This window comes from Amphiura filiformis, chromosome 5 (assembly GCF_039555335.1).
Source record: "Amphiura filiformis chromosome 5, Afil_fr2py, whole genome shotgun sequence".
Taxonomy (NCBI): Eukaryota; Metazoa; Echinodermata; class Ophiuroidea; order Amphilepidida; family Amphiuridae; genus Amphiura; species Amphiura filiformis.
Window position 1 is genome coordinate 3,304,448 of NC_092632.1, and position 24,106 is coordinate 3,328,553.

At 37.3% G+C, this 24,106-nt stretch overlaps 1 protein-coding gene across 3 annotated transcripts in view; it reads left to right on the forward strand.

Annotated features, from left to right (window-relative positions):
• LOC140152485 (exosome complex component RRP46-like) overlaps window positions 1-24,106 on the forward strand; it is a 35,993-nt gene that overhangs the window by 6,943 nt on the left and 4,944 nt on the right. For 2 of the 3 annotated variants that reach the window (XM_072174815.1, XM_072174816.1), the window contains exons 2-4: window positions 16,534-16,647; window positions 17,061-17,182; window positions 19,478-19,618. In XM_072174815.1, the coding sequence (XP_072030916.1) occupies window positions 16,534-16,647; window positions 17,061-17,182; window positions 19,478-19,618 (377 nt within the window). Of the gene's footprint in view, window positions 1-4,677; window positions 4,827-16,533; window positions 16,648-17,060; window positions 17,183-19,477; window positions 19,619-24,106 lie in introns of those variants that run through there. The other variant, XM_072174817.1, reaches the window with a different exon arrangement.

Sequence of the window (24,106 nt, forward strand, 5' to 3'; positions counted from 1 at the left end):
AATGTATAATGTTTGTTGATGAATGAGACCGATTTGACCGAATTAATTACACGTCTGTCTGCAGTGGATACTTTGAAGGGAAGTGACGGGCGGCCCGGGTTGCCAAAAGATTTCAGCCCGAATTGCGGGTCAAATAATCGAAAAGTCGCCCAATTTTTCTCTTTACCATTGGTTTCTATGGGACATGAAATGATCGGAAGTCGCGGGAGCCAATGTTGAAAAGTCGCCCAATTTTTTTCTTAACCATTGGTTTCTATGGGACAGGAAATTGTCAAAAGTCGCGGGAAAATCTTCAAAAGTCGCCCAATTGGGCTACCAAATCGCGGGTTTGGCAATCCTCACTCACTGACGGGCGCATGTGACGCTTTCTTTGGCGTGGTGTAAACAAAAACATGGAATATAGCATAGGCGTGCGCAACATCATTTAAATTAATTATTATTTACCGATACAACATTGTAGGCGTTTCAATGTACAAAAACTTGTGTCATAGCGTTACGTAATCGCTATCATCATCATCAATTCGCTCAACACGATGAGTCATTCATCAAGTCAAGTACCAATTTCCTTGATGTGTTTATTATACAGGTTTGGGCAAAATCGATTTTTCTTTTATAATATCCCGTGGACGGCAATGCACAAAACGTACTACGCCATAATATAAATAAGGCTAAATAAAAATAAAATGATGTTTCCGGTAACATGCTCTGAAAAAATTGGGACGGAAAGGAAGGAAAAAAAAATTATTTACACATACTGAAATTTCCCCGGGAAATTTCGACCCAATTTAACACTTGAAGGCTAGCCAATAGAAAAACAGTATGACTCGGGGTCTCAATCGCAAAAGCTCTTCTCATACTACACAAGTGTGTCGTACTGTCCAATATCATTTACCTACTCTCTGTCATTCACTGTTCTTGTCTATATATAAAAGCTTTTTCTGTTTGTGCAATTATAGAAAACTGCTACATACAATTTGGAAATTTATGCAATACAAAACACTAAACAGATAAAATAATATTTTGAAATGACCATAATTAGGGGTAGAAAAAAGTAAGGAGTCCAAACTCCAAATGGACCCTCTTATCTTAAATCCAAAAAATAGGGGTCCATAACCAAACTTTTGGGATCCAAAAATAGTCAAATATAATATTAACTTGTAAACAGTTAATGACTTGAACGTGAAATCAATAAGTGTAAATCAAACCAAATTTTTAAGTTTACCTGACTTGGGGATCAAATCTCGACAGAGGTTTCTTGCCAATACAACATTTTACTAATTTGACCTCAGATGACCCCTGGTGACCCCTAAATGACCTTACCAAAATATGGCTCTAAATGGTGACTGTATCCACCAAGTTTCATGCCCATATGACAGTTTTTACTAATATGACCTCTGGTGACCCCAAAATGACCTTCAAAAATTTGGCTCTAAATGTTGACTGTACTAACCATGTTTCATGACCATATGACAGTTTTAACTAATTTGACCTCAGATGATCTCTGGTGACCCCAAATGACCTTCAAAAAATTTGGCTCTAAATGTAGACTGTATTAACCAAGTTTCATGCCCATATGACAGTTTTAACGAATTTGACCTCAGATGACCTCTGGTGACCCCAAATGATCTTAAAAAAATTTGGCTCAAATGTAGACTGTACTTACCAAGTTTCATGTCCATATGACAGTTTTAACTAATTTGACCTCGGATGACATATGGTGACCCTGAAATGACCTTAAAAATTTGGCTCTAAATGTTCACTGTATTAACCAAGTTTCATGCCCATATAACAATTTTAACTAATTTGACCTCAAATGACCTCTGGTGACCTGAAATGACCTTAAAAGAATTGGCTCTAAATGTTGACTGTACTAACCAAGTTTCATGTCCATATGACAGTTTTAACTAATTTGACCTCTGGTGACCTCAAAATTACCTTCAACAAATTTGGCTCTAAATGTTGACTGTATTAACCAAGTTTCATGCCCATATGACAGTTTAACCTAATTGACCTCAGATGACCTATGTTGACCCCTGAAATGACCTTCAAAAAATGTGGCTCTAAATGTTGACTGTATTAACCAAGTTTCATGCCCATATGACAGTTTAACCTAATATGACCTCTGTTGACCCCGAAATGACCTTCAAAAAATTTGGCTCTAAATGTTGACTGTATTAACCAAGTTTCATGCCCATATGACAGTTTTAACTAATTTGACCTCAGATGACCTCTGGTGACCCCAAATGACCTTCAAAAAATTTGGCTCTAAATGTTGACTGTACTAACCAATTGTCATGCCCATATGTCAGTTTTACTAATTTGACCTCAGATGACCTCTGGTGACCCCAAAATGACCTTCCAAAATTTTGGCTCTAAATATTGACTGTACCCACCAAGTATCATGCCAATGTGATGTGACAGTTTTTACTAATTTGACCTTTGGTGACCCCGAAATTAACCTCCACAAATTTGGCTCTAAATATTGAATCTACCCTATCAAGTTTCATGCCCATATGATAGTTTTTACTAATTTGACCTCAGATGACCCCTGGATGACCTTGACCCATTAACCAATACAAACTTGTTCTGTCTCGGGTCATGATGAACCCACCCACCAAAAAGTTTGGGTCAAATAATAATTGCCCTTGTAAAACAAACTGGGACATCCCCATACCCCCCATTTAACATGTGCTTAATATCTGTATCATCCAAGTATCCTCATCTTAAATGCAACGTTCACTATTTATCGCTATGGAATTATATTTACATGTTGAAAAAGGTAGGCCTAGGGTTGAGTTTCTTGACGGGATAATATGCAGGCCTGGGCGAGCGGCATGAGAAAATAAATGTTGGTTAATCCTGAAATCTGCCAGGTTAGTTATTTTAATTTTCATTATATCGGTGCTGACAAAATGCACAACTTCCTCAACGTTTATAAATTGAAATGAACAGTCTTTTATTCATACTTGATAGGGGTTTATCGTTGAGTGTCTAGGACAAGATTACACAATTTTTCGGCCTACATCATTTTTAGCATTTTAACTTTTATTTTACTTGCTCTTTTTAATACGAGCTTTATGGGAATTAGTTCGACAACAACACCGATTTAATGAGCGTTAGGCCTTTGTCTTATAGTGTTAGGCCTACTATTACCGTTTTTATCAAATTTTTGCGGACACAGACAAAATACCCAGCAAACACAAAACGTTTTCGACATCATTCGCAAAAGGTTATAAAAGGTTGTCAGAAAACGTTTAAATGTCGGGTTATATAAAGGGTATATTAAGAGTATAAAACATTTTCATAACCTTAAAAAACATTTTTGATAATCTACTGCTCAGCAAACAAAAATGTTTTACAGAAAACGTTTAAATGTCGGGTTATATAAAGGGTATAAAAACGTTTTAATAACATTCCAAAAACATTCTTGAAAACTTGATACAAAACATTCTAAACAGAATGTTATTTTGGGGTTGAAAAAATATTTGCGAAAAAATGTTTGCCCAAAATATTTTCAATAACGTTTTAAAAACGTTTTCATGACCTTTATATAACCCGACATTTAAATGTTATTAAAAGGTTTTGAAAAAACATTTTAAGAACATTTCTGTGTTTGCTGGGTTCAAACATTTTAACATAATGTTATTTAAGTATTGACACAATATTTGGCAAAAATGTTTGTAAAAATAGTTTACAATAACATTTTTTGAAAACATTGAAAAATATTGTTGTATTGTGTTTTCATACAAAACGTTTTAAAACATTATCATGACCTTTATATAACCCGACATTTTAATGTTATTAAAACGTTTTTAGCTAAACCAAAAGCCAAAATATAACTTATTAAAAACGTTTTTAAAACGTTTTTGTGTTTGCTGGGTAGTTCAATAGTTTTTCAATAGTTGTAGGCCTACTTAATATTACGAGTCCTGCTGCACGCTGTTTTCATAAATAAAATAGTTGTGCATAGGCCTAGGCCTATATCGCGATAAATATTATCTATCAATTCAACTGTATTTCTTTAATCATTGAATGGCAGAAAGTCGGGGGAAAATAAAATAATGTGATTTCCAACAACTTCATATCAGAATTTCGACACGGACGACTCTTGAAATTTTTTATTTTTTCCAAGTGGCATAAATTATTTCATGTCAGAATTTCGACACGGACGACTCTTGAAAAATTTTATTTTTCCAAAAGTGGCATAAATTATTTTTTTGCGGCACCAAAAAAGAGGGCGGGCGGGTTACCGGAAACCGAATTTTATTTTTAGTAGGCCTAACAAGATGAGTCATACATCATAGTTTATTGGTATCACATTGATACAACCTGATTGGTCCCCATATTTTACTGCTAGAAAGCCGATTGGTCAAAAGCCACTTGAACATTTGCCCACACATTGATCAGCCACTTTGACCTTTTATCACGACTTGATCACGCGCCACGATTAGTGACAAGTAGGCCTAGGTCTATTACTAGTAGGGATTTTACGATTTCAATATTACATTCGCATGGACGGTCATTTTTTTGCGGGGTCGCTAGGATTCTAGCGAGTAGATTTCTTGCAATATTTGGCTTATTTACCATCCAATTTATATCCTACAATGTACCTGTATATCATTAGCATATCAAGCGCGGCCCAACAAAAATTGTTTTTGAGGTTTCTGATCGTCACGCTGAAACACTTTTAAGGACACAATTTTCTCCGTTTTCCCAGCCATTTTGTTTACTCGTTGTTAACGACGTAACTGATTAGTCTCGACCCCAGAGTGCAACGTGGCTGTATCGCGAACATGACTTGAAGACAGAAACCGGCTGTAAAAGAGGTGGGTCATCTCGCCAGATCTTGTGACTTGCATTTAGAGAATAAACGATAGGAATTTTTATTTTGCCTATCCTCTACCGTGTGATAGACGACAGGCAGGTCCAATATTTTGAGTAGTGGATGCCGGCGCAGCCGGTATCCACTACGATAAAAATATTGACCTGCCTGTCGTCTATCATAGGTAGAGGATAGGCAAAATAAAATTCCTATCGTTTATTCTCATTCTTAGTCAGTTAAATATTATTTTAATAACTGTAAACAATTTTTAAAGCAAAAACTAAGTTACCGTCATAAAAACTCCCTCATTATAAAATGAACGAAACTTGTTTACAACTTCACGTATTCTGTTGCGCGTACTGCTAGCGCGTCGCGTATTCCGCACTAGTCTACGCATTACAGCGCAATGCATACGCGCACCTCTACAAGCGTGTAAGGCATTATCAAGACGCATGATGACGTGGGGTCGTCTACGGCCTGATAAACGGCACCCGAAATCTTGCGATTATCCAATCAAAAATGTGTCTACGAACTAGACCACTCCCACTGACTAAGAATGTTTCATCTCGTAAGGTCGATGGCTCAAAAATTATCTTTGAAGTATCACAAATTCCAAGTGTAAGGTACTTGGATACATTAAACAGGATAATTATGATTTAGAAATCAGATCTGTGAGTACCAATTTTATATAAATTGACTCAATTGCAAAAAAAAATGTTGCTACGTTTGTATAGATCCCAATGACACACACAGTGGCATAAGCCAGTCTCTGTGTACAAACGGCGTACACGAGACTGGCAAGTCTATACCACATCGTTACGACTCTAAAAGCGACCGAGTCAATGGGGGGATATACTATCATGACTATTGGACAACTTCCACTTGATTGGCCCTCAGCCAGTCTGAGATAGAAGTATAAATTCGTAACCAATGGTAACGGTAGGCAAAACCGGCTATGCACGACTATGTGCACGACTATATGGACCAACCTCTGGTTGGATCGCACGGAATACAGAGTTGCCAATGCAGATTAATAAGGTATAATATTGGGTGACTTTGTGAACGTCCAACTAAATTAGTACAATTCTGAATACTTCGTTATTCTTTTTGTAGATGTCGACTACCATTCAAATTTAATAGGTTTCATCATTAGCACACACTTGACATATCCTGAAAGTGTCACTGAAAAAAAAATACTTCGTTTGTCTGCTTTTTTGTATACAAGAAACACATGAGACATCTGTTTGTGTGGACTTTGTGCAAGGAGCCCAAATCCCCACAACAAGTATTGTGAGATCGTAAATATGTGTTTGTCTCAAGGTAAGAACAAACAAGAACAGCTTGAAAACCTGGCCCGGGGAAAACTGGGTATCAAACATGTCGGCGAAATAATATTGAAAACATAAAATAATTTTGACTGCAAATGTATGTAGGCCTACGTACACTGATGTAACGAATGTTGAATTATATCGGCCGTCTTCTATGTATCGGTCTGTAAAATTTGTGATGGCAAGACGATTATTTATGTTTTGGGTGAATAATTTGCTATTCATGTGTGGGGGAATTTGATGCACAAACCGATGACTCGGAGACCAGCGTATCACGGGCTGACTTTGCGCTCGAAAGTGCGGGCAAAATGTCAGGTTCCCGGTTGGGTTCTTGCCAATTTATCGCGGGAGAAGTTTTAAAGTTAAAAATAGCGCTCGTACAAACACAGGTTTGAGCATAAAGCGGGGATTTTTCTTAAAAATTTGCTGTTTTTATTTCCATTTTTGTACATGTTTAAAAACAGCCTGGTTGTCTTTTTTTTATTTTTTATTAATTTTGTAAATTAATTGCGCATCGTCGATGTTTTAACTTTTGCCGTTCTTCTAAACATGGAAATAGTATAGCAGGCATATAGATAATTTGAAGATATTAATGTTCACGTTCCAAGCTAACATCAAGAGCTCTGCTCAGTGCTTCATGTCATGATGTGTCAATCAATAAAGATGAAGGTACATCTTGTTGAACTACTTCAAGTGATGAATGCGAATCATTTATAGCCTATCGATTGAAGTGAATAGGATTAAGCCGTGCAAAACTCATGCGCGGTTTTGCGCGGTACAGTCAGTAGAGATGCTACATGTACATGTAGTCACATGAAGAGGTTCATCAGAGATGACCGTGCAACTACCGCGCAAAACATCAACCCGCGAATACCGCGCGTGGGTTTTGCACGGCCCGTGCCCGGTGGATTCCAGCCAGTACTGTATATCACTCAAACAAAGAAATGAATCTCTTCACGAATTCACTCACCTTGCGATCCTACATCATCAGTTGAAACAAACATCTAAGTTTCCAAAAACAACTTTGTCATTCCTCAAAACTACAAGTAACTTGAAAATTGAAATCCTACTATTACCCGTTTAATATTGAAATTTTTTTTTGATTTATGTCAACCAAAAGAACGCACGAGTCGAGTTCAGTTGACCAAAATGGTAGGTCATGCCTCCTGGTCACCTCAGATATGACGTCAGTATCAAGCGCTGCTTATTAAATAATCATGAAACCGACGTGGTCACAATCGGTGGATCGGATTGGTTGGAATCAACGCCACGTGTTTGACCTTGGTCGGTCAATATGAAGCTGATCGTCAAAGACCGCAAGAAGATTTGGATCATCTCTGTGATTGGTCAAGTTTTATAGTATACAAACCAATGTCAATGAGCAAAGACTGGATTTGGCAAAATTTAATTGAGGTAGTCCTTAAGGGGATACTACACCCCTTGATAAATTTGTGTCTATTTTTGCATTTTTCTCAAAAACTAATAACACGGTGGTAACAAAAGTTATGTATATCATAGGGGCAAGGAATCTAATTACTACACTGGAATTTCAGTGACCCAAGGCAAGCGATTTGTTATTTATGATTTAAGATAAGGTACCGCTAGGATGTACCTCGTTTCCTATCATATATTCTGAACCGCTTGTCTTGAGTCATTGAAATTTCAGTGTAGTAATTGGATTCCTTGCCCCAATAATATACATGACTTTTTGTTACCAGTGTGTTATTATTTTTGAGAGAAAAATGCAAAATTGTCTAAATTACCACATGGGTGTAGTACCCCTTAAGGGATTCTACACCCTGCCCACTTTTGTGCCTATTTTTGCATTTTTCTCAATTTTATTTCAACACAGACAACAGTTGTGGAGTTACAGTCAAAAATGAGGGAATACCAATATTTGATCAATAAATCAATAACTACTTGCCTTGAGTTGCTGAATTTTCAGTGCAATAGTTGTAGTCCTTGCCCCTATTATACATATCTTACTTGTCACCAATGCGCTATAATCTTTGAGAAAAATGCAAAAATAGGCACAAAATTGGCCAGGGGTGTAGTACCCCCTTAATTTGAAGGGTGGTCTTGAAGTTTCCGCGTCTGGTATACATCTAAATATGTCGTGGGGTAGTCCGTTTCAGTGTGGAATTGTCCATGGAAAAAAGCTATTTGAGTAGGTTGCTTAGTTGATTCTGATTTGTTTATATGTATGAAGATGGGTGGTGTCTGGTCATTTGTGTTGGTCGGGTGAGAAGTCCTGCCAGTCTAGGTTGACGAGATTGTGTGGTAATAAGGGGACAGATATCTAAACTTGGCCATACAAGTTGGTTGAGCATTTGCGTAACACTTGCTTCTCTGGAGTAGTTGTTGTAGCAATGTGTATGGAGAGATTTTGATGGTTTTCTTGGTTGTGAAGTTCATTTTGAAACATTTATCAGTATTAAAAGTCATCTGCCAGTCTTGACTCCAACGAGATATTGCATCAAGATCAATGCGTGACCTACTCTCTTTTTCAGAGAAGAATGTCAGTCCCTTCGACGCAACAGGTTCGACGCAACCTATGGAGCTGTAACTCAACCATCAAAGAAACCGTGTATCATTCACTTGTTCAACCTTTATTAGAATATGCTTCTGCAGCCTGGAACCCATACCTTCAAAAGAACAATTATTCCCTCAATAGTATTCAAAGACAGGCAGCAAGATTTTGTAAATCAAAGTACAGCAGAGAACCAGGGACAGTAACTAAACTTCTTAGGGATCTTGACTGGCAACCACTGGAGTCAAGACGAAAATCACAGCAGATCACCATGTTATACAAGATGATCAACCATATCGTGGATGTACTCATTTCAAATTATGCCAAGTTCAACACCAGAAACACGCGGGGTCACCAACAGAAACTCATCCAGCCAAGACACCATAAGGCAGTCTACAAGCAGTCTTTTTTCCCAACATGTCTCACATGGAAAGTTCAAATCCAATTGCTACCAAACTTAGGCCAATTCCATGAAAAAGTGGAAGAAAACTAAAATGAAAATAAGGCCTGTTACTTATGAAATGCAGGCCAATATCAAGCCGTTTTATCATACTGAGGTTAGCAGGGCAACCTTTCAACATCTCAATCATCCAGGCATATGCACCTACAAGTACGGCATCAGATCAAGAAATGGACATGTTTTACCAGCAACTTCATGGCATAATGACAACAATTCCTAAGAAAGATGTCTTGCTCGTAATTGGTGACTGGAATGCAAAAGTAGGACCAGATGCATATCCAACATGGCAGGGTACTGCTGGCAAATTTGGACTGGGAGTGACAAACGACAGGGGTTACAACCTGCTTGAGTTTGCAAAGTTTTACGATCTTGTCCTGACCAATACCTTGCATCCACAGAAAGAATCAAAAAAAGCTACATGGCACTCACCAGATGGCAAAGTCCACAACATGATTGACTACATCATGATCAGTAAGCGTTTCCAATCAAGTGTGAACCTCGCCCAAACAAGATCCTTTCCTGGTGCTGACATCGGAAGTGACCATGACTTCGTGATGACATCAGTAAGAGTAAAACTGAAGAAGTTAAGGAAAGAGAAGTCACCTACTCACCTAGAGTTAAGTTTGATCTAGAAAAACTCAAGGATCCTGACATTGCTACTGAGTTTGAGGCTAAGATTGGTGGCAGATTTGCTCCACTTATAGCAGCCAACTTGGACATCGAGAGTTTTAACAACCAGTTGAATGAGAACTTCATTGACACAGCACAAGAGGTGTTGGGCAAAGTAAGAAAGAAGAAACAGGCATGGATGACAGATGATATGTTACAATTATGTGACAGGTGCAGGGAGTTGAAGAAGAGGCGTTTCATGAGTGACATCGACCATACCAACTACAGCAGAATTAAGGCAGCTGTGTACTCTCAGACATGCATGTAGTAAAAGTGCCATAACTTTGTAATTATTAACGCAAGACATATAAAAGTATACATTTTTATAAAGGCAAGACATCAATGAATCTTAATATAAATACAGATTTGGTGTAAAAACAACAATTATGAAGAAAATCACAAAAAAGTGAGTTTTTGGCAATTTTTGTTCGGTACATCATAACAAAAAAACACCATTTCCAAACATTTTTGTTTTGTTTTTTTCTTAATCTTGAGACACCATTCCAAAAACGGTTTTTTTAGTTTTTTGATATTGGCCTTATTTTTTGAGATATTGACCATATAAGGCATCAAAATGAACTTTTTAAAATTCACAAACGCCCATTTGCACAAAATGATGCCTAAAATCGGAAATAGACCAAAATATAAAAAAATGAGAAAACCGTTTTTTAAGTCGATCACGCTTTTTATGATGAGCATAATTGCTTACCTATAGATGCTGTATTGAGTTATCGTGTACCTAAATCGTCATTTTACCGAGAAAATGAACATTGAAATAAAGGCCGTTGAAGTTTAAAGTGGTCATATTTTGCACTTTGATCGAAGCTCACAGGAGAATGCGGCAGTTCTCGTTTTTCTACCTTACATTACGTGAACATCGGGTAAATCCACAGCCCTTTGAGAAGTTTGGGCGAAATCTATTCATATCTTGATGTTTAAATCGGGGGAAAGAACTTGAAAAAAATCACATTTTATCAGCTAAAATGGAGCCATTTGACCGCTAGGTTTTTATGAAATCAGTGCTTCCGCGGTGCTTCCATAAGATGCGCGGCGCATGCAGCTAAGCGTTGCGTATGCGTAGCGTACCTGTGCGTTAACAAATTGGCACAAAATTGGCCAGGGGTGTAGTACCCCCTTAATTTGAAGGGTGGTCTTGAAGTTTCCGCGTCTGGTATACATCTAAATATGTCGTGGGGTAGTCCGTTTCAGTGTGGAATTGTCCATGGAAAAAAGCTATTTGCGTAGGTTGCTGAGTTGATTCTGATTTGTTTATATGTATGAAGATGGGTGGTGTCTGGTCATTTGTGTTGGTCGGGTGAGAAGTCCTGCCAGTCTAGGTTGACGAGATTGTGTGGTAATAAGGGGACAGATATCTAAACTTGGCCATACAAGTTGGTTGAGCATTTGCGTAACACTTGCTTCTCTGGAGTAGTTGTTGTAGCAATGTGTATGGAGAGATTTTGATGGTTTTCTTGGTTGTGAAGTTCATTTTGAAACATTTATCAGTATTAAAAGTCATCTGCCAGTCTTGACTCCAACGAGATATTGCATCAAGATCAATGCGTGACCTACTCTCTTTTTCAGAGAAGAATGTCAGTCCCTTCGACGCAACAGGTTCGACGCAACCTATGGAGCTGTAACTCAACCATCAAAGAAACCGTGTATCATTCACTTGTTCAACCTTTATTAGAATATGCTTCTGCAGCCTGGAACCCATACCTTCAAAAGAACAATTATTCCCTCAATAGTATTCAAAGACAGGCAGCAAGATTTTGTAAATCAAAGTACAGCAGAGAACCAGGGACAGTAACTAAACTTCTTAGGGATCTTGACTGGCAACCACTGGAGTCAAGACGAAAATCACAGCAGATCACCATGTTATACAAGATGATCAACCATATCGTGGATGTACTCATTTCAAATTATGCCAAGTTCAACACCAGAAACACGCGGGGTCACCAACAGAAACTCATCCAGCCAAGACACCATAAGGCAGTCTACAAGCAGTCTTTTTCCCAACATGTCTCACATGGAAAGTTCAAATCCAATTGCTACCAAACTTAGGCCAATTCCATGAAAAAGTGGAAGAAAACTAAAATGAAAATAAGGCCTGTTACTTATGAAATGCAGGCCAATATCAAGCCGTTTTATCATACTGAGGTTAGCAGGGCAACCTTTCAACATCTCAATCATCCAGGCATATGCACCTACAAGCACGGCATCAGATCAAGAAATGGACATGTTTTACCAGCAACTTCATGGCATAATGACAACAATTCCTAAGAAAGATGTCTTGCTCGTAATTGGTGACTGGAATGCAAAAGTAGGACCAGATGCATATCCAACATGGCAGGGTACTGCTGGCAAATTTGGACTGGGAGTGACAAACGACAGGGGTTACAACCTGCTTGAGTTTGCAAAGTTTTACGATCTTGTCCTGACCAATACCTTGCATCCACAGAAAGAATCAAAAAAGCTACATGGCACTCACCAGATGGCAAAGTCCACAACATGATTGACTACATCATGATCAGTAAGCGTTTCCAATCAAGTGTGAACCTCGCCCAAACAAGATCCTTTCCTGGTGCTGACATCGGAAGTGACCATGACTTCGTGATGACATCAGTAAGAGTAAAACTGAAGAAGTTAAGGAAAGAGAAGTCACCTAGAGTTAAGTTTGATCTAGAAAACTCAAGGATCCTGACATTGCTACTGAGTTTGAGGCTAAGATTGGTGGCAGATTTGCTCCACTTATAGCAGCCAACTTGGACATCGAGAGTTTTAACAACCAGTTGAATGAGAACTTCATTGACACAGCACAAGAGGTGTTGGGCAAAGTAAGAAAGAAGAAACAGGCATGGATGACACAGATGATATGTTACAATTATGTGACAGGTGCAGGGAGTTGAAGAAGAGGCGTTTCATGAGTGACATCGACCATACCAACTACAGCAGAATTAAGGCAGCTGTGTACTCTCAGACATGCATGTAGTAAAAGTGCCATAACTTTGTAATTATCAACGCAAGACATATAAAAGTATACATTTTTATAAAGGCAAGACATCAATGAATCTTAATATAAATACAGATTTGGTGTAAAAACAACAATTATGAAGAAAATCACAAAAAGTGAGTTTTTGGCAATTTTTGTTCGGTACATCATAACAAAAAACACCATTTCCAAACATTTTTGTTTTGTTTTTTCTTAATCTTGAGACACCATTCCAAAAACGGTTTTTTAGTTTTTGATATTGGCCTTATTTTTTGAGATATTGACCATATAAGGCATCAAAATGAACTTTTAAAATTCACAAACGCCCATTTGCACAAAATGATGCCTAAAATCGGAAATAGACCAAAATATAAAAAAGAAAACTGTTTTTAAGTCGATCACGCTTTTTATGATGAGCATAATTGCTTACCTATAGATGCTGTATTGAGTTATCGTGTACCTAAATCGTCATTTTACCGAGAAAATGAACATTGAAATAAAGGCCGTTGAAGTTTAAAGTGGTCATATTTTGCACTTTGATCGAAGCTCACAGGAGAATGCGGCAGTTCTCGTTTTCTACCTTACATTACGTGAACATCGGGTAAATCCACAGCCCTTTGAGAAGTTTGGGCGAAATCTATTCATATCTTGATGTTTAAATCGGGGGAAAGAACTTGAAAAAATTCACATTTTATCAGCTAAAATGGAGCCATTTGACCGCTAGGTTTTATGAAATCAGTGCTTCGCGGTGCTTCCATAAGATGCGCGGCGCATGCAGCTAAGCGTTGCATGCATGCGTAGCGTACCTGTGCGTTAACAAATTGCTTGGCGTCTACAAAAGCGCGATGCGTTGTTGCACGCAGTATACCCGATGGTACAACAAAGATTTTCTTTCCTTTTAAATTGCGGAAACAAGTGAAATAGTGAAATAAAATCCATAAAATAGAGCAGTTGGAGTTAACAAATCTGGATTTTCTTTCCTTGTATTTATAAAAAACATAACAAAGTAAATACATTTCAAAAAAGCTCAATTTCGCGAAAGAAACAATGTCTTGAGTACACAGCCGCGTTAACAGGGAAGTAAAGAAAGCAACTAAAGAAGCAAAAGAACAGTGGATCCATGATCAGTGTGATACAATCAACACCAATATGGAGCGTAACAACACTGCAGTAGCTTTTCAAACCGAGAAAAGCTCAAACCATCAGAGACCTTACAAAGAAGAAAGCAGGTAGAACAACAGTAATTGAGGACAAAGATGGACATCTTTTGACTGAGAAGAAGGAAATATCCAACAGATGGAAGGAATATTGCGAGGAACTCTACAACTATAACCTAACATCAGATCATAACCTGTTAAATAGGCTGAAGGCAATGGCAAACACAGAGCAAGAGGAAGATCCACCAATCCTCACCTCTGAGGTTGAAGAGGCTATAAGAAACATGAAAGATGGGAAGTCACCAGGTATTGATAATGTTCCGGCAGAGATGCTGAAAAGCGGTGGCCAAACAACAATCAAGGCTTACACAAAACTCTGCAATGAGGTATGGACATCAGGAATTTGGCCATCCTCATGGACACGGTCGATCATCATTCCACTTCCGAAGAAGGGCAACCTTAAATCTTGCAACAATTACCGCACCATCAGTTTGATCAGTCATCCGAGCAAGATACTTCTCCGAATAATTCTTAATAGACTTCGACCTCAAGCAGAGAGAATCATAGCAGAAGAACAGGCAGGATTCAGAAAAGGGCGCAGCACAGTGAAACAAATCTTCAATCTGAGAATTCTGAGTGAGAAATTCCGCACAGATCAAAAGCCATTTCTCCACAACTTCATTGATTTTAAAAAAGCATTTGACCGTGTCTGGCAAGAAGCAATGTTTGAAATCCTAAGAAAGTTCAACATCAGTAATGGAATTGTAAATGCAATTGAAGCATTGTACACTGCATCTAAGAGTACTGTACTGCTAGGAGATGAAATCAGTGAGTGGTTTCAGTACCGAGTTGGAGTCCGACAAGGTTGTCTACTGTCACCAACCATCTTTAACATCTTCCTTGAGTTTATCATGATGGAAGCTCTTGACGGATTCGAAGGAACAGTTAGCATCGGAGGGCGAAGGGTTACCAACTTGCGATTCGCTGATGATATCGACCTCTTGGCAGGACAACCTGAAGAACTAAGTGACCTCACAAGAAGGCTAGATGACAGTGCAAGGCGACTTGGCATGGAAATCAGCGCTGCAAAGAGCAAGGTCTTGAAAATGGGGTCTGATGAAATAGTGGAAGTTCATGTTGGAGGGGAAGAACTTGAAACAGTTACAGTGCAACCATCACAGATGATGCCAAATCAGTGCAAGAAATCAAAATCAGAATTGCAGTAGTGACATCATCACTAGCCAATTTGAAACCCATTTGGAGAGACAAGAACATCTCAATGGCAGCAAGAATGAGCCTCCTGAGAGCATTGGTAATTTCCGTCTTCTTGTATGGGTGTGAAACCTGGACGCTTAATGCCGAGATGGAAAAGAGGATTAACGCGTTTGAGATGAATTGCATGAGAAGGCTCCTCCAGGTCCACTACTCTACGCATACTACCAACAAACAAGTAAGGGCAATGATGGAAAGCTTCATCGGAGAGCATGAACACCTGATCTCCATTGTGAAAAGAAGACAACTCCAGTGGTTTGGTCATGTGATCAGATGGAAGAACAGTCTAGCAAACACCATTCTGCAGGGAGGTACAGATAGGGTAAGGAAGAGAGGAAGACCAAAGAAGACGTGGATTGATAACATCAAAGACTGGACTGGACTGAACTTTGACCAGCTAATACGATCAGCTGAGGACAGAGAACTTTGGAAATTATGCATCTCTAAAGCCATCACTACGTCGCCCCAACGGCCTACTAGCTATGGGACATAGATAGATAGATAGAATACTGCCATGGTAAATTTGGTATTGTATGAAAGATCAACAGGTTTACTATGAAATTTCTTCAAAAAAATTTTTCTTTTGCATAGCTTTGTGATTTTTTCTGGAAAAAATGTTTAAGTTTGGATCTCATTTACAAACCTTCAATAAGGGTTTATATGTTTTGTTTCACATTAATCATGAGGAATGAAACTTTGTTATATTGATTTTTATGTATTTTGTTTCTCTTCTATCAACAATGACTTGTTATAATGGCTGGAAAAAGTGTAATGCGTGTTACCAGGTTTGCACTTGCAGGTTACTGAAAAGTATTTAACTTGAATTATTATTATTATTCCTGTATTATAAACCTTGGCGTAGTACTTGATTACAATAGAAACCAATATGTTGTAGATTGGTTAGTTTTAGGTTAAAGTTGAGATAAAGTTTTGTAATTTTTTCCACTGAATGAAATGCGAGTTACAGATTTTCGCAGTGCTCTCTCATTTGCATGCGTTGATTACATCTTTGTGTGAACACAGGGATCTAGCCTTGACTTTTGGGTGTTCAAATACAAAAGATAAACACCAAAATACAATTAGTCTCACAGCCAGAGTACGGAAAAAAAGAAGGATGTGCTAAAACATAACACATGTTACCGTGGATTCGCCCTGAAGTCAAAGTTCATTTGAGGTCAACTTGTTGGGTAATTGCAAAAGCAAGCAATGCTTTTGCTCGAGAACTGCCTTATTCCTATTATTATCATATTTTTAGTTGTCAAATGTTAATATTAAATTGATTAATTACCATTATTTACGATAGGAGATACATCTGTGATGGCTGCTGTGTATGGTCCAGCTGATGTCAATCAGAGGAAAGAAATCTTAGACAAAGCCACAGTGGAGGTAGTTCTCAAAAATAAAGTGGGCTTTGCAGGTATGTTACAAGTGTATGTACGGACACTAGAAATAGCAAATGGCAACTGAATAGAGCTACACATTTTGTCAGCCCTTCATGTCAGTCAATTTTACATACGTAAAAGACCTAATAATAATTTTGTAAACTTGTCCTTCACTTTAAATTTGACTCTATGGTGGGGATCACTGATAGCACCATTAATGTTTGCACTATTTTGTTTGGTGGGAGCCAGGGGGTGTTTCCAATGCTGATTTGACAAGGTCTATGTCTACTGGGAATGTAGAAATTGAATGTGTAATTTTATTTTAATTATTATCCAAAATGAATGTAAACAATACACATCAATTTGAAGCGGCTTGATGTACATTTGTAGGGTCAGGGTTTACAGTCACACTAAGAATGAGCTCTCTTGAATCTTTTGCCTGTTACAGCTGTCAAGGAGAAAGCCCAGGAGCGACTGATACGTAACAGCTGTGCTACAGTGATTCTAACAGGACTTCATCCTAGAACATCAGTTACCATAGTGCTGCAGATAATACAAGATTCTGGATCTGTATCCTTCCATTCAAGATAGTTGAATATATTATGTTAATTTGTTTGAATCTCATCAGGTACCATAACTGATCAATTTACAGACTGGTCACCCATTTGAAAATATTACAAACATAGTTGTTGCTTGATTATCAAAATACCCCAATCTTTTGCTTAAACACTTGAAAGTTACCTTTTTCAGAATATCTGTTTAGCAGTGACATAGCTTGCGACCCTATCAGGCATCTTCATACAGGGTAGTGTATACAATCCTTCTGTCAAGTGTTTATAGCAGATCATCTTAGATGGTAGGCAGGTTGTATCCGGTATCCCTTTTGAGAGTAGGGTAAAAACACTGCTATCTCATCTTTCATGAACATTGGGAGTAAAAAAGGTTTGTATCAGTTTGCATCTTTTAAACCCCATTTAAAATCTGGTTCGGTTGGGCCTGTAGAAATTGTGCATTCTGCATAGCCTCCTTCGACTAAAAAACAAGCGAACTCATGTACCGGATAGGTTTTTTTTCAATTTTCTAATGAGACAAACTTTATTCCATACTAAAGGTTATGTCATAATTTGTTTGTAGTACATGTACATGAGTATGCAAAAACAGAGATAGAGTGCAGGGTGCTCCTGGTCATGTGCAATCAACCAACTAATGCATCCATGTGAGACATCTGTCTACCTGTCTGAGAGGCATGGGCTGTTTTATCTTTGAACAAGTTCTTTTGTTAACTTAGCAATACAAATTTGTTTCACAGCATTTTCAAAAGGTTGCCCTGAAAGGTTGCTAGATATTTATATGTCGGGTTATATAAATGTTATGAAACATTTTAGGTGGTTTTAATGGTAACAGTGTCATGTACAGATGTGCTTGAAAATGATACATGATCAATGTGTATATGGGGGAGAAAACTCACCTGCCAATTTTTAAGTTCATCAAATCAGCTTAATTTATGAAAACAGATAATTTGTTTAAATGTGATTTTCTCTCCTTTACACCACTGCATAAATCTGGTTTTTGATTTATTTTGTTGCAAAAATGGTACTTTTTTCAATTTTTCTGACCTTTTCTAGGGACACTAAATTACCTAAATTCTAGAATTTTTTGTGAGCTACAATGTAACTAAACAATAGGTCCAATTTCAACAAACAAGGTGTCATATGAAAGGTAATCAAATCTTGGCAACGTTTTTTTAATTAAGTGTTTCTATTTCAAGTTATAGGTGCTTCTAAATTTCCCTAAAATAAAATAAGTAAATATTGTTTTCTAAACAATTCAACACCCTAGTATCTAAAAACAATGGCGAGAAAATTTAGGTATTAAGCTTATACCACCATCCCTGAAACTTTGGAAACCATAGCACACTCCATGTAGGCTAAAAAAATTAAGATGGGGAAAAATTTAGGTAATTAAAAACAAAAAATGAAATACATAAGAAATATTAGAATTTTTATGAAACTCTAAAAAAGGATGGGGTGAAGACCTATCTTTGGTTTGTTCTAACTTTATAAAGTAATACACAATTCTGGTTTGCTATTGTGGCTATTTTACTGCACGCCTGCTGATTAGCCGCACAAACCACCTTAAAGTTGGTCTTAACCTTAGAATTATGGTAACTTTTGAGCCTCATAACTGCTAAATTGTTGGTCTAAAGTATATAAAAGTATATATAATATATTTAGAAATTCAAAGACTTGACAAATCCATATGTGAGGACAAATTTAGGCAAAAATGCTCAGTTTGGGAGACATTTTTATAGATGCGGCTACCAATTGACCCCCCTTTTTTTTCAAGAATGTTATTATCAAAATGCCACAAAATAATGCACAAACTTTTAAACTCTCTTATTTCAGCAAATTTGTATTGGAAATTTGGAAATTTTTTAACAAGAAATAGAATTTTGCTGCATTAAAAAAAAAAAACCTGATGACCCCCTTTTTTGAAATGTTATACCCAATGACCCCATTATTTCAAAATCTTATACTCAATGACCCCCTTTTCCTTTTGTTTGTAATTGTACCCAATGACAATGGTACAATGTTTTGTACCGATAGGCCCCAACTGCGACGCCGGTAGGCACATACCCGTCACTTCTAAAGTTGAGTGTGCCCCACCCCCTGGGTGTTGGGGTGGGAAGATGGGGAAATGCTTTCCACATTGGATTTTAAAATCTCTGCAAGCTTTGAAACATACTTTATTTTGGTCTGACAAAAAAACCCTATTGTTAAATCCAACTTATGATGGATTGTATGTCATTGCAAGAAAGCATCAGGTTAGATGTTAATGTTGCTTTCCTTGACGCTAGTTAACTAGTTATTATCCTGCTGTATTAATGCTGCATGTTTAGCATTACTTGATGCTGGAGTACCTATGAAATGCCTCATGGCTTCCGTCACATGTGTCCTTGATAAAGATGGGGATTTGTTTCTTGATCCTACTGAGAAACAAGCAAAGGTAAGCACTATAATATATTAGAATGAAAGTTCATCTGTGTTGGTAGTAAACATAATTTATAGTCCGTCCATCCAATTCCAGGATCATTCGCTTGAATGGATAGGTGGTTTTGATATTGAGGGGAATGCAGTTTTGCCTATTATCGAGACCTACAGGTTATCTGTTACTCTTCCATACTACGGTTATTGTAGCTATTATTAACATATTTTTAGTGGGTCAAAAATCAAAACTATCCACCAACAAGTACAAATCGATTTCTTTTGAAGCATCATCTGTGCTTTCGGCATCTGTAAAGATATGCAAAGGCTATTTAAATTTGATCTGGGTGATCAGCTACTAATGAGAGGGCCATCAAAGATCTTTATTATATTATATGATGTACTTCTATCATGTCTATTTAATAGGCCTACAATTTCTTGTTCATATTATATTACTTTTTAAAGATAAATCACTTTGTCAGTTGAATATCTAATGTGTAATTGTCCTTAAAAACGAATTTTCGTATTTCTTCAAGTGGAAAATATCCTGTTACGCACCTGTTATAAACAAAAACTTTTTTCACGAGTGGCCTTTTTCCTATCATGAATGCTACATCGATCTTTTCTGAGTTAGATGGGTTTATGTTCAACTTACCAGTGATGAGCCATTGTAGTTTTTGTCGATGAACTGAAATGATAGTACTTATACAATAAAAACCGATTCATTTATTGGTCAAGTTGCAAGTGGTCATCGCTAGTGACTTATTTATGAAGCAGTTTTACAGTAAACCCTCTCCGAGATGGTGGAATCGTCGAATGACATCATTGGATGTTTCGCTCTGGCATGGATACAGTATAGTGGTTTAAACCTTTGATCATACACACATTTTTGCTTTTTTATCAAAGTCTTAAACCACCAAATTACTCTATAATATACTTTGTTCAACCTGTAAATGACAAATAAAATTGTGGATTGATATAGAAGTGTGCATGCAGTTGGAGCAGCACCTATGCTAGCCTAGTTGGCGCTTTGCATAATGAGTGACTGTGGCATGCTTTGTGAATTTATGCGAGCGTAAGTTGGGATTTTATTGATGAGTTCAGTAAAAAATCTTTACCACTTTAGGTTAAACAAAGGTATCAGCAACCTATGTCAATAAGGTACTTAAGTCAATAATTTACTGATTTACAAATTCTGAACTATTCATACTGTGCAAAGCATGAGTCCTGCACTGTATGATGACATTTTTAGCCTAATATCTATAATTTACAGAATATTATTCAGGGTGTTTGCCATTATGTGTGGGGTGCGTTTGTTTTCACCTACAAATGTGAACAATTCTACCTCATTTAACCAGTATCTCTGTGTATTTTTCCTGCTATTTTTCCTTTGCTTCTTTTGTCTGTGATTGGCATGTTTTGGTACCTTTTTGTGTTATTATTTATTCTCTCTGTTTGATTTTGGTGTTATTTATGTATAGGCATCCCGTCAATTTATTGTTTGTCAATATTTGGTTTTGCCTGGCATTTTGTGGCAGAGGATGCTATTCACTACTTGCACGGTTCTGCCATTATGCACAATGTGCGAGGAGAGCCTCGAACTGGCAGCACACATGAATGAGAAGTGCACCAGTCATATTACATTGTGTGTAACGTTATGTGATTATTCCTTTCATATGATCATCAGTTCGAGGCTCTCCTTGCACATAGTACATAATGGCGGAACAGTCGAACTGTGCAAGTAGTGAATACAGCATAACTTTGCATATGGAGTAGGGTCCTCTATCATAGGTGTAATATCAGGTCCACGGTTGTCGATTAACTGTCATAATTTAACACAGAAGTCCACATTTGGATTATGATATGTCTATGTGTGTGGGTCCACGGTTTCACTGTTAACAATCACACACACAATATGGGTCCATGGTTGTCAGTGAAAACAAGTAGATGTGTGTATGTTTTTACCAACAAACAAGGACAGGCACATGACATTTCACATTTAAACTGTGGATCAGTCGGCAAAGGGGAACCATGAACCATCCTCAGTTTTGGAGGTCCGCAAATAACCACAATTGCATGTATAATGCATAAATGTGGGTTACACTCTATTGTGCTATTAAATATACCATCTGCATTTGCTAGGTAAAATTGCATCTCATACACACAAAAATGGTGGAAAATGACCTTGGTTTGTCAGTGGTTTCAGACGTCTGTGTTTGCATATTCCACGTTTGGAGGGAAACACACATAGGGGTCTGCAGGGGTGTGTTTACCGAGAACACACATAAGACTTTCCACATGCCATGGACCTATGTGCAAACGATGAGCACCGTCCCGTGTTGAGGTCTGCATTCAAGTCGCAATTCATGCCGTCAACGAATCCTTAAAGAACCTGAGGAAAATTACCCTCGATTTTTGATTTCGCATGTATAATGACTTACGTACAACTCTATGGAGAATGCAAACCTTACTGATGTGTTGAAGCCATCGAGTCCCAAAGCCAATATCTCTCAGAAATGTTGTCCAAGGACATATTTTCAACATACCTGAAGTTGATGGTGGATCAAAATGCCTGACATTGGTTTTCAGGGGGGTCAAAATGTACAAAAAAAGTACAATTGGGGTTTTGCATGGGTAATATCTCAGCTAAAAATATTCTAATAGGCTCAATATTCGTTAAGAGTAATGTCCTACCAAAGGGCTCTGACTAGCAAAAAAATGGACAATAAAATTATTTTTACTTTTGGAGTTTTGACCCCCCAAAGTTGGTCCCGGATGGACGAAGTTGCATTTTGAGGGCCCTATATCTTTTAAAGTAAAGGAGTTACAAGTTTTCTGATGCCAGATTTGAATTCTACCCAAATAAGTACCCCAGGATACATACTTTTCAAAGTTGTAAATGGTTCCCTTTATACATTCATGGACCTCCAAACATCGTCTTTCGCTATGCGACACATTTTTACGCTGACCCTCTAAATTTCAAATTGATGCCACGGGAAAACGAAATGGAGTATGAAGCTCAAATTTTCGGGATTTTACTTTCTCATCAATATCTACCACCACAAAGAAAAAGAAAAAATTGAAGAGGTGCTGCGGTGCACATCCCTGGAGTTGACATGGAATGGGCCTGTTGTGCTTTTTGTGTACTGTTTACCAATACTACCTATTTGCCTCTGTTCATCCATTTGTACAAATGTACACATATTTACAGTTAAATGAACTTTATGAGTGTATATGACAGCATTCAAGCTTTGCCTTACTTTTTGTGGCCAGAATGGTGAAAACATAAAGTGAAAGATATCCTACTTAAAGGAACATTTTCTAGGGTGAAATTTTGTGTCATTTTCTAGGGTGAAATTTTGTGTAGAAACTGAATCTGACATAAAAAAATGCATGATTATCAACTTGAAAATTTTCCCCATAGCACTGTACAGGAATATTTCTGCCCGAAATCCTCAAATTTGAGTTAAAATTTGCTCTAAAAAATAAGTCCTTCAAAATGGGGATACTTAGGGGCTAAATAAACATAAACTAGGTCTAGAGGGAGGTATTGGTAAGAGCAAGTTTGTTTGTTTAGCCTTAAACCTCCAAGTTTTGAAGGACTTATTTTTTTTAGAGAATCCATTAATTTTTTCACGCCTCAAAATTTTAGGGGGGTAGCATATTGCAAGTTATTTTCTTTTCTGTAAATCTAGCTTATTTGTTATATCACCATTTAGCTATTGAAATACTGAGCAAAAGACACTTTAAGCATCCCTATAGCTCATACCATTGTGGAGATATGGCATATAGAAAATGAGGTGAATATTGTCCTTTTTTCCAAATCAATTGTCACCCCAACGCTTGAGTTTCTACTGCTGCTACAAAAATAAAGAAATATGTGGATCCCATTCAATGCTTTTCACAATTGTACCCTTGTTACACAATTAGCAAAGAAAATTAGGCTCTATTTTATAGTGTTCATGTTCATACACTCACAGGAAATCTGCATGTCAATTTTTTTGTCACCCCAAAACAGCTATTTTCGGCCAAAATCGGACATAAAATTGAATTTACATAAAGAATTTGGATTTGTTTGACACTACATGGTAGTGTCAAACAAATCCAAATTCTTTATGTTTATGCTCCCCTAACGGGTTGAGCACTTTTCTTTTGGATGGTTTCAACTCACCTGAATTTAATTAAAATTGAATTTATCTTGAAATCTATAAAAGATAGGGAGTTTTAAGTGCCAAAATCTGAAACTAGATGATATTTTACCCTTGGAAACATATAAACAATAAAGAATTTTTATTGTTTTCACCCCTAAATATTTTTTCACACGCATGTCCGCCAAACGTAAGTCAAAGCTTGAACGCTGTCAGTAGAGCTTATTTAAAAAAATGTGTATTTTTCCATGACTTGTGACATGTTTTTTCAAAAAGGCTTTTTTTTCCATAACTTCCAAAAATTTACATACCCACTTTGTATGACAAAAGTGGTCAAATAATTTTGTATTAAATTATTTTCA